Source organism: Danio aesculapii, chromosome 9 (genome assembly GCF_903798145.1).
Source record: "Danio aesculapii chromosome 9, fDanAes4.1, whole genome shotgun sequence".
NCBI lineage: Eukaryota > Metazoa > Chordata > Actinopteri > Cypriniformes > Danionidae > Danio > Danio aesculapii.
In genome coordinates this window covers 18789242-18801756 of record NC_079443.1, presented here as the reverse complement: position 1 = coordinate 18801756, position 12515 = coordinate 18789242, and the positions used below count along the sequence as shown (strand labels likewise).

General features: G+C 34.6%; 1 protein-coding gene across 1 annotated transcript in view; it reads right to left on the bottom strand.

Annotated features, from left to right (window-relative positions):
- aff3 (AF4/FMR2 family, member 3) overlaps positions 1-12187 on the bottom strand; it is a 60492-nt gene extending 48305 nt beyond the window's left edge. The window contains exon 1 of the mRNA XM_056465124.1: positions 12119-12187. Coding sequence (XP_056321099.1) covers positions 12119-12187 — 69 coding nt within the window. The remainder of the gene's footprint in view (positions 1-12118) is intronic.
- Between the last annotated feature and the right edge of the window lie 328 nt (positions 12188-12515).

The window sequence follows — 12515 nt, the reverse complement described above, 5'->3', positions numbered from 1 at the left end:
ACATGGAGAGGATTTGAGCTACGGAAGAAGATAGTGGAGAATCGATCGGACTGGAGTTTTGTTAGTGCGGCTGAATATCAACTTCGATATAAATGCCCTTGGGAGTAATTAAGTATTAAAATTGTTCAAACCATTGAGCACTGATAATTGCAGGTAAAATAAATAAAACTAATCCGAAAAATGTATATAGTTAAGACGACGACCTGCTATGTTGTTTAGTAGTCTCAGTCCTTAAAACTTTGTCTGTAAAGCTTTATTTTTTATTAACTGATTTAGTATACCAAGTCACAGCAAACAACACTGTCTCTTTAAATCCAAACGTGTCACAATCCCTGAAGAAGGCTTCAATTTAGTTTCTGAATTGGACACTCTCAAGAAAAGAAGAAGAACAAAACATCTCTTTTGCTTTTATCCTGTTTTACTGCGCTCATATGACACTGCAGTTCTTCATCATCATAAAAGTTTAATATCTGCTTGCATTTTAAAGCTTTGTCAGCTGACTTAAGCACACTACGTTCTGAGTGCACACATTCAAAAGAAGGTAAAGCCATCTGTCAGAAGGTGCAAATTCTGTGAGTATTAAAACTTCCCTTAGACTCTTGAAAGTGCGCTTAAACTGTCAAATACATGCAAGGTTGTGTTACAACACGCAAAGTTCACATTAACAGAGTTGCTTATGGTGTGAACGCAAACATCTGGGAAAGAATTATTAGATCTGTGAAGGTTATGTTAGATCTGTGTATTTAAATGACAGCGGAGTAATATTGTACCTGCTGTTTTCTATGCTGTTAATGTGAATCAAATTACCAAAGAAAAATGAAGACAGAGTTCCACTCTAAACCAAATAGCATGTCTTTTCCCTGACTAAAAAAGGTGAATTTTCATGACTATGATGAATAAAAAAAGAAGGAAACTGTTATTTTCCCTCAGGAATCTTGCTATTCTGTGATTGTTGAATTTAACACAAAATTAAGCAAATGGCGTACAATTTAGAGAGAAGCTTGCACTTTTTAAATTCCTGCAAATATCATTTGGCAAGCAACGGCACTGTCAAATTCCTTCTCTACCATCTGCATTGTTTTATATTGAATTGCATTATATTTGTCATATTGAAATGTGCGATACCTTGAGTTGCTATAGACAAGCCACACAGCTGTGTGATTCACTTTAGATGCGTCTTGTGATGCATCATTGCAACACACATTCAGCAAAGCCTATTTGAACAAGGCTATAAGTTCATCGTATACTGTAGATTGCAAAAAAGTAATCTAACACGATTTTTTCTCAATTTATTTTTCCCATATTAGCAGTTTTGTTTATTTTGATCATGTAGAGTCATTCATGTATCAAATATAATGCAGGAGGTTTAATATGATTAAGAGGTAAAAATGTTCTCTCTTTGTATCTTTCAGTTTTCCCTTTATATAAATTATAGAGGACCAATTGTGATTGAGGTCAAAATGTAATGAAGAACTAAGTTGTCTAAATTTGTGTATATTTTTCAAAGCAAAACAAAATAACAAATGCTGAAATATTGGCATCTGTTTTGAGAAAATTCACTGCCAAATCAGTCTTTTTTAGGACCACATTAATCTGATTTTTTCTTTGACAAAAAGTATGAACTCCATGACTTTAAATGTCTGGAATAGACCTTTAAAAAGTCTATGAATTCCAGAAATTCCATGACCTGTAGGAGCACTGTGAAGAACACGTTTCTTTAATGAAGTGATTCTGACATGATTCTGTGCTAATGCAGGTTTGTGACATCACAGTAGGGGGAATCTTGAACAGCACATTTTAGACACTGCATCATTTATGTGGAGCATTTGTACTATTATATGCTGCTTGTTAAGAGACTGTAGATACACATCACTCAAACACCATGTAAAAGTGAATTTTGATTAATATAAATTCCTATTAAATATTGAACCTTAACTAATTTTAGTGATTTAGTTATTTTTCTGCATCACATTTATATTAGCTATCTGAGCATAGTGCAAAGTCATTTTGTGGCCATATTTGCAACACTTTTGGGTAGTTCATCCAAAACCAGCATAGTTCTGCATAGTACACTTAGATCAGATATAAAAGTCCATTTATGCATTTGGTATAAGCTTTTTACTTACAATAATGAACAATTCTTTTTTAGACTAACACGGTTAAATAGTTACCGTGATCAAGATGTAACAGAAGACTGTCTTCAGAAATAAGTTTTGTTATGCTGGTTGAAAGTCTCTTTACATCCTGATATTAGTCATTAAATTAAGTGGTCCAAATGTATTTATATGCATTTTAACACTTTGTGGAAGATAGGACCAAGATAGGAAGAAGAAAGTTTGTCCAATCAAAGTGTACATTCCAAACATTATGATAGGTTGTCCTATACATGGCTGTAAAAGTATGTAATTGCATACCTCTGTGCACTCTGTTTGTGCAGAAAGGAACAAAGTACAAATGTAAAGATTTTTAACACACATAAATTGCACTGTATAATATACACACTGTTAATGATTTTTGTAAATGACAGTATTTAACTGTAAATGAACTGTATTTTACTGTAGGACAGTTTTACGGGTATGTTATTGTATTTTAAAGTTTGCATTTTTCAAAATTACTGTATATTTTACAGTAAAGATGTATATACAATTGTGTAAATACACATAGAGCAAGATAAATGGTGCTGTGAATATCGATACAGTATTTTTTACTGTAATTAATTTACAGTAAGTTACTGGCGAACTGCTGCCAGTATGTTACTGTAGATTCTACAGGAAATTGTTAAAACAATTCAATTATCATATGCATACTTTGTAGACATTATCAGATTTTGTGATATTCAAAAAACATAGCATAAAGTGTTAGATGACTGTATCCAAAAGGTTAAGAACCAAAGGTCACATTTGAAGTCTTAACACACTACCCAAGTCTTTCACTTTCAAACTATAGGATAAGCACCAGTATTTCTAGTAGCACTGCAGTTCAATATATCCTGTTGTATATCTTCTGCTGAGCAAGATATTTCTAGAAAAACATACATTATACACATCAGTCGTTTTCCTAGCCTGTAGCAATATTTCAACAACACACTCCTCCCTCCAGAGCCTTTCCACTCGTCCACCTGCTTCATTATCTCTCTCGCCGCCTTCAGTCACTAAGGATTCACCTCTCTCCTCCAACAACAAGGCTTCCCAGGTGACCCTGATCTGCCTCCCTCTATCTCTAAGCATGTCCCTCTTACTCTTCTGTCTGAAAACACTCTTCAGATGCTTTGAAACAACCAGAGCCAATCTACAAACACTTCATAATAAAAAACAACTCGCTCTCCTTTTAGGCTTTTACTGATTAAAACTACTAAACATACAGAATATAGAAACAAATATCACTTTTTATGATTGATTTGATTGTTATGCAAGAATTTATTTTTTAAAAATGATGATGATTTTATTATTAAAATATTTGGATGGAGGTGTTAAAATTACGTACAGTCACACCCATTGAAGGTATTTGGTTAATAAAATGGGTTTTATTTGACTCAGAGCTGGACTTCTATAAACATTAGATCCATATAAACAAAAATATTCACTGGATTTACTCAATTGTCAATATTTCATAACCGTAGAATGTGAATGTGGAATTTCTACAATTTGAACAGTAACAAAATTAAAACCTGCATTTTTTACACTTTCTTTTGATGGTCCCTTATAAGAAGAGACATTGCAACTATACATAATTACTACTATATCTACTATATATTAAAATCTGTTCAAAGATAGTAGGAAAGCCTCTTAAGAAATTATATGACCGTTCGTATTACAAGAACTTGACAAGGTTGGCAGGAACATCATTTCGAACCCAGGTCATGTGTTAAATGAATAATTTATACCATTAAAGTCTAATCGTGGATTTAGAGTGCCAAGTTTTAATAAAGTGACAGTAAAAAGTCATTTGTACATCAGGCTGTCTTGGAGCTGAATAATGTGTAAAACAAACTATTTTGTTTTTTTGCATGTCTTTGTCTCTTTGTGAGGAGTATTTATCATGCTGTTATGCAAGAAAAATTTCAGATGCAAGTCTGACAATAAAGTATTGTATTGTATTGTATTGTTGTATTGTTATACAATGTAAAAAATATCCATTAATTACAGTTTGTTCTCAGTTGCTTGGTACATTTCTCAGATCAGAATTAAAATTTAGCAAAACAGTAAGTGCATTTCTCAAAACAACATGTACCAATAGCAAAACATCATGGATTACCTGCAAAAGCGAGTCTCTTATTCAAAATCCTTAGTTCATATCTCAAGACTAAATTTTCTGTGTCAATGAACATGTCAGTTCCATCAGAATTAAAAGTCCTTATGTCACTGTGTATGGATAAGACAGTAAAAGTACTTAGTCATGTTGTCAATATAACAGTGTGTGCTCTGGAGAGGTGTTCTGATATAAAATATGGGGTTTTTTTATTTTGTTTTTGCTCTTTGTACTGTCATTTCTTGGCAGATTATGTCATTGTGTTACAGAAAGGAAAAGACAACACTGCATAACACAAAGAAAAAACAAAACAAAAGTAGAAATGTCTCTTTTAAGATTCACATGTGAGAAATTTACTAATTGTATACCGGTTTAAAAAAAAAAGTCTAATGGAAATGTATAGAAAAATTCATTATGACGAAGTATTATGACAACTTGTTCAGCCATTTTGCATATTAAGACTTATGCTATAAACAAATGATTAAATGTTATGGGGGTGAGACTATTCAACAGAAGCCAAAAAAATAAAAATAAAAAATACATTTTGATTAACCTGACATAAGCAACTGATAATGTAGGAAAGAGCAGAGAGTTGCACACAATCAATTGCATGGCTGTACAAAAGCATTTGCAACTTGTTCAAAGGAATGAGAAACTGATTTTCTGATGTCCACAACTGACACAATAAAGTGAAGATTAAACAGGTGGTTTTAAGAATTTTAATTCTGATCTGAGAAATGTACCAAAATGACTGAGACTAGAAGTGTTTACCGTTTATTTACGGTTGTGGGTTGCATTATGGGAGCTTACAGTTTTTCTTGTTTGTTTTGACTTGGTTAAAGAAACTAGGATTCACTCCATTTTCCTCATCACTATCCAGCAGAGCAGAAGACATGTCTTGCAAATGTGTAACCCTCTCATTGGATTGACACATTTCCCCCAACATTTTTCAAAACAGTTATCACAGGCGTCATTCAAGCAGTCCAAACCCCATTGTTTTAGCTATGGTAACCAACAGAAACCATCCTATTCCTAACTATTAGAAACTATCAAGATGAGTATGAAATCTCTAAAGCACCGGTTTGACACTCCTTCACACAAATCTTCAATTAGCAATCAGTCTGCAAACCACATAAAAAAAGGTGGTAGATCTATATTGTTCTTTGACAGCATGGATGGAGGAGGTCAATAGTGGCTATGTCTTATACTCCTTATAGATTTTGCTTTATTTGGGTTTACATGTGTTTGCTGCAATATTTACAGTATTCAATTGGGTTCTTTTTTTTTTATAATTTTTTTTACAGTATTTCAGTTTTCAGCCGCAGTTTGAAAAATCTCATGGATTCAATAACATTTTAATCAAAGCATTTCTTATTTCTGGATCCAATTCTTTGCAAAAAGGAAACTTTTGCACACCCTACATTGAAAGACAACAAACGGCACTGGCAATAGGCTACAATGTCAAGCAATAGTGCACTGATTCACACTGAGTTCTGTATTTTTAATTTATTATCCGTTTGTGTAATGCTTGATTGAAAGAGCTCATACTTGTTTGTGATTTGTTTGAAGGCAAAATTTGCTCTTGTTGCATGTTTTAAATGTTTTGGGACAGTTAGAGGCTTTTGCAAGCAAAATAAGTCATTTTGACCATGAGTGCCGCTGTTTAGGCCTGCGTGTTAACTGTTTTGAAAATGTAGAGTTTCAGTTGACGGCTGCAACAAAGCAATCAAGAAAAACTGTAATCTCTGCTCTGTCGACTTTTGATGTTGAAACTTCAACTGTAAAGTTTCACAAAGTGATTTTATTGACATTTTAGTAGCTTGAAATAATGTTTTGTATAAGCAAAAATATATAGAGAAATAGAGAAATAACAGAAAATGTACTGGCAGTTTATTACCAGGGTTTTGTACCATAATATACAATACCAACCCAGACAATATATCACTTTAATCTATTAAAATATTAATAAAAGTATTGACATGAATCACTAAATGCAAAAAACGCTAATTTACACATATTTTTACAGTGTCGGTCAACGAACTCTCATTAGAGTATTAATAGGGCGGCCTCAATATAAATGTATAATATATTAAGCTGGCAATATATTAATATTGACTACTAGTTGATATGTGGTTAAAACATTACTTATTATAAGTGTTACCAAACTTTTTGAATAGATAGACACCCACAAAGACGTTTGTTATGCTCTTTCTAAAAATAGCCTGCCTGCAGTATTGACCACAACAGCAGCCTTAAAAAGATTTGCACTTCTATGCATGCACTAGATGGATTAGAAATGCAATGATTCTTTGTAAAAGTGCTGAGATGATCCCACACATATATTAAAGCACAATGCATATGAACAATTCTTCTGCTTATCAAAACGTTGACAATGAAAACCACATTTACATTTGCTAAAACCTTCAGCCTATGTTAAACTGGGGAATGGGTGAAGTGAAAACAAACAGACCAACCTAGTAATTAATCATGAAACAAGACATTAATCAGAATATAGTACATCTGCTCTTTGAACTTACATGTAAAAGTGCTTAGTCAAATAAATAGAAATACACTGTAAAGGCAGAATTATTAAATATAATTGATTATGAAAGGGACATTAGGGAAGATACGTTAACATTTTATTGTCATCTCTGATCTTTTCACTTCATTTATATTCTATGGAATAATCTAAAAAGACAGAAAATATATTTATAAATTCATAATAGTTTTTTATTTTCACTTAGTTTTAATTTAACATACACTGTTAATCATTTTTGTAAATGACACAGAATTTAACTGTAAAATGAACTGTATTTTACTGTAGGATAGTTTTACGGTATGTTACTGTATTTTAAATGAAAATTACTGTATATTGTACAGTAAAGATGTATATAGAATTGTTTAAATACACATAGAGGAAGATAATGGTGCTGTGACTGTAAATACAGTATTTTACTGTAATTGATTTACAGTAAGTACTGGTGAACTGCTGCCAGTATGTTACTGTAGATTCTACAGGAAATTGTTAACAGTGTAACAATCGGATGAACTGATTATTATCTGCAAAATAATTATAAATATTTTCCTTCTCTTTTTTAAATAAAATAAAGTTACATGTCAAATGTGGGTCTGTTTTTGTAGACTTCACATGTTCATTTGAATAGCACCTAAATTACTAGAGTTATTAGGATGATTACAGCAATTATCAAGAGCAGGGGTGTCTAAACTTTTTCTTATGAAGGACCAAAATCCAAGCTTGATTGAAAGCTCTGTGCCGAAAGTAAACATTGCAAACTGTATGACATCAAGGTTTCCATGGGTAATTTATTTCATAATATTTAAAAATAAATGCAAAATAATTACTTCTGCTGTATTTAATAATGTGTTCTAATTGTATGAAAATGTATATTATTTTAATGAACTTATTACAATAAAACCATTAAATGTTTTTTTAAGTTCAATGCCAACCTAGTCATGCTGAATCTGCCTTTGCCTTGATTTCCACGGTGAGGTCTTCCACTTTGTTCCTTATTTGTTAAATGACAGTATGTACATTTAAAAAAAATCTGATTTATCAACAAACAAACAAACAAACAAAACAAACAAACAAACAAACAAACAAAAGTTTACATTAAAATAGAAATGAGAATCTTTTTTAAAGTCATTCCCCAACCCTTCCCAATCATTTTCCCTCTGGCGAGCCAAATCAGAGGATACAGAAGGCCAACTTTGGCCCACAGGTCCTAGTTTGAGCATCACTGATCAAGAGAGCACACTGTTAACAATTTATGTAAATTACACAGTATTTAACTGTAATATGAACTGTATTTTACTGTATGAAAGTTATGCAGTGTGTTTTCTGTGTTTTAAAGTTGCATTGGGAAAATTACAGTAAATTCTTCAATAAAGATATACAATACTGTAAATGCATATACAGCAAGATAAATGGTGCTGTAAATGTAATGTACAGTATTTTTGCAGTAAATGATTTACAGTAAGTTACTATAGATTCTGCAGGAAATCCTTAACAGTGTATCCTTCCATACTAATATATTCACTCGATGTTTAGATGAATATGTGAATGTATTCTGTGTGCTTTCCTCTCAATATCAAAAATGCAAGACAACTGTCAGGGGTGAGATCTTGCACGTTGTATAATAAGCGTTAGCTTCAAGTTGAACAGAGGTTCCCTGGAGGACATGTAAACACTGCATACTTTTCAGTTCATTCACTAAAAAATACGGCCTTTCATTAGACCTAGAACACTTTTTACAAGCTGCTCACGCATTGGCAACAAAAAAAAGCAATTAAAAGAATTCTTTTTATATAGCCCTTTAAGTGCAGTTATGCATAAGCAGTGATTCCAAGCACTGTAAGTGGCCAGCAGTGTGGATCAGAGCTCCTGGGATTATTGTATTTGAATATTCTATTAGCATTAAGGATGTATTTTGAATGGAACTGATGTGCTCAACCTGCTGCTCACTCAAATCAAATAGAAACAAGTGCAATGTTTAATGTACAATGACGTTTTGCACCTGAAGGTGTTTACACAGTAGGGGTTTTTGTGGTAATGACTGGCTGATCTGATGTTTGAGGTTCTGGCTGATCAGGACCAAACTGAATCTGCTATTTCTGAACAGAATATTTTTATATAGTATAAAATAATATATCATTTTAATCAGCTGATTTGAATGTTATCACTCGTTTGAATGGGCATTATCAGTGGTTATCAGCAGGGATAGGCAGTATGATACATGTTTTTAAATACGTATTTTAAATATAAAATAGTATTTTGTCATTTGTATTTGATAGGGTTGATGAAAACGGATTAATATTTTGTATCAAAATACTTTAGTGTGTTGTATTTTGTATTTTTAAAAAAACTGTAAAATAATTCACAAGAAGTCTACATGATGACATCATAAAAATGCGGCCTCTGATTGGTGCTTTCTCAGTTTTTTGCCTAGGCTTGAGATCAGAACAAAAAATTTATTAAAAAGTGGTCAATGTTTGAAGTCAGGGGCACTGCTAGGGGGATTATTTAGGACGATTCTAAGGGCCCACGCCGTTTTGGGGCCCCCAGAGGTACTAATAGGGGCCCAAAGGAACCCACCATACCAGCGGCGCCCTGCTTGAAATATAGATGGAAATTTAACAACACGTATAAAGAAAATAACAGACATATGGCATGGGAAGATTTGGGGGATCCCTACCCCAACCCTAAACCTAACCATCACAGTAATGTAAAAACAGATCTGGAGCTGGAGTCTTCTCTCCTAGTATGGCTGATTAACCATTGGAATGGATGATAACAGCCCTCAGACCCTACCAGTAGGCCACAGAAAGCCCGTACTGGCCCATATTTATGAGCTGACAACCACTGATAAAGCTCATTCAATCGAGTGATAACAATAGAAGCAGGTGATTTAATAGGAGCTGAATACCTAACAGATAAAAATAATAATAATGTAACTTTTATTTAAGATTTACAAGCAAAATCCATTAGAACCACTTGTTTATTGTAACAAAGCTAACTGGTATCCACTAAAAGACAATACATTTGTATTTTTTTTACAAACCGTATTGTACATAAACTAAACGGTTGCATATTATAAAATAATAATACTGAACTGTATAGAAAAAACTGAAGAAATGTATTTTACACACATCAGAATTGCATGTATTTACATAAATTGATAGGCCGAATAGGGCGTCACGGTGGTGCAGTGGGTAGCACTGTTGCCTCACAGCAAGAAGGTTGCTGGTTTCCAGCTGGGTCAGTTGGCATTTCTGTGTGGAGTTTGCATGTTCTCCCCATATTCGTGTGGGTTTCCTCCATGTGCTCTGGTTTCCCCCACAGTCCAAAGATGGTACAGGTGAATTGGGTAGGCTAAATTGTCCGTAGTGTATGTGTGTGTATGAGTGTGTGCGGGTGTTTCCATTGATTGGTTGCAGCTGGAAGGGCATCCACTGCGTAAAACATATGCTGGATAAGATTGGCGTTTCAGTCTGCTCTGGTGACCCCAGATTATTAAAGGGACTAAGCCGAAAAGAAAATGAATGATTGAATGAATAATAGACTGAATGATGGGCTCAAAATTCTTTGGAAATGTATTTTTGTGGGGGCAGATTTCATGTGGGCGTAATAAATTAATCAGATTTCAACGAACTTATTTGTAGCTATACAAAGTTGAACTCCATATTTTAGTGAGCTTGATTGATTTAAGTTAGAAATGTTAATTTGATTCATTTAAAAAAAATTGAGGCAGGAAGAATTTTTTAACAGTGTGAAAAATAGCTGAACAGTCAGGTAACGTCTAATCAGTAATGGTGCATGTTATGAGCTCTCTTAAGAACACACCTGCATTGCAGCTGAATAAATGCTGCACATCTGCACACATCTGCTGGTGACACAAATGTCACCATGGACGTCTGCGCTGAACTGAAATGTACATAAGTGTCCTCAAAAGCTCTGAGTGTAGGGGCTGACTCACAGCCAGCTGCAGAATATCTATGCATTTTGCTGATCTTTTTTTGTTTGTTTGTTTTATTATAAGCCTTCCCCACAGCACCTGCTTCATTGCCGTCAGAATGACTGAGAGTGAGTCATCTGTGAAGCCACTGTGTTTGCATGACTGAATGAGTGTGTGTGTGTGTGTGGGTATAAGAGAGAGAGAAATTCCCAAAGTTCAGCAGCTTAATTGTGTGTATTTAACCTTACTCACTCAGTACTTGTCCTCTTTGCGCCCGCAGCTGCTCAGACTGATCTTCAGCTTGTCTCTCCAATGTTGTTTGTTTTTTAATTACTATTATCCTCACATATGCGTCAATAAATATTAGTACAAGCGAGCCCTGTAGTCAGACAGCGCGCAAAATCCCCTTGATGCCATCTGGTCTCTGTGGAGAAGTCCAAACTGAGATACTAAGGCGCAGAGACAAACATGATGTAACAGCAGCAGGAGAGGCAGGTGATGATTGCCTTGACAGAGTGAAGATGCTCTCCAGAGTGACAGAGGAAGTAGCTTTTTAAAAATTTGAATTTGAATGTTTGGTACCACCTAATCAAGGATGCGCGCGCCGCACAGCAAAACCGAAAACACCAAGTTGCGCTATGAGGTACTCGCACCGGAAAACAGTTCAACTGACAAAACCAAAAAGCATGACACCCCTGAAGTTCTGTTAGAGCGCGTGATTCATTTAAATACTGCTTTGTCAACATTTATCACTCCTCCACAAGCATTGCGCCTCAAGTAAAACGTGAATTAAAAAACTTCATTTGACCACAAAATTAAAAACGCAACATGAGGTTAAACAGGCGCTGTCAAAGTTAAAGTTGCCAGGAAGAAATAAACAGGCTTTTTCACAGAAATGCAAATTACCCTTGGGGTGCCTAATGAATCTCTAAAGTATAAAGTTCTTCAAAGAACCATTTTGTCATAGTGTGAAGAACCTTTAAAAACCTTTTGTAGGGTGATCTATAGATGTTAAAGGTCCTTCATGGAACCATCGATGCTTATTAAGATCCTCTATTTTTAAGAGTGTGTGTGAGGGTAACCATAGCAACAGTACGCTGCTCTGTTTCACTTTTCGGAAGGAAAATAACAAAACATAAACACGGATGTTATTTATCAATTGACCACATATTTACAAATCACAGATATAGTCGAATAAAAAGATTTAGGTTTTGTTTAGAAAGTTGAAAGACCCTCACAACAACAGATATTAGACTGCACCCTATACAACTAATATAATAATAATATTATACATAATATTAAACTGAATCAATATCAAATAAATAACAGTGCCTATCGTGTTTTGATTGTCTGAAAAACAGTCAACAACAAAGCATCAGATTTAATATGACACTTACCTGGGATGCGTGCTGAAGCATGAAACAAACACTTGCAAGTTTTCCCTTACTTCCATAAAAGGTAGGCATGCTGAGGTCGATTGTTTAATTGTCCATTTTGGCAGGTACACAAGCGCAGCGCGGCGCGCCGCACGAGAGTGAGCGTCAACAGGTCACGCATCAGAGGCACGGTCGGTGTTTCTGTGGAAGCACGCGATGGGCGGAGGCTGATGTACCGACGGCTCCGTGTTGTCATCTAACCATCGCGTCAGAGCTCTGTGACGGTGCTCAGCGAGGATGCTCGTAAGAGACACTCGTGCGTAAGCAAGGGACGAGAGAGAGTCACCGCGAAGCTGAAGCACGAATTTCTCTGAGAAAAAGTAAAACAAGTCTGTCTATCTATCTATCTATCTATCTA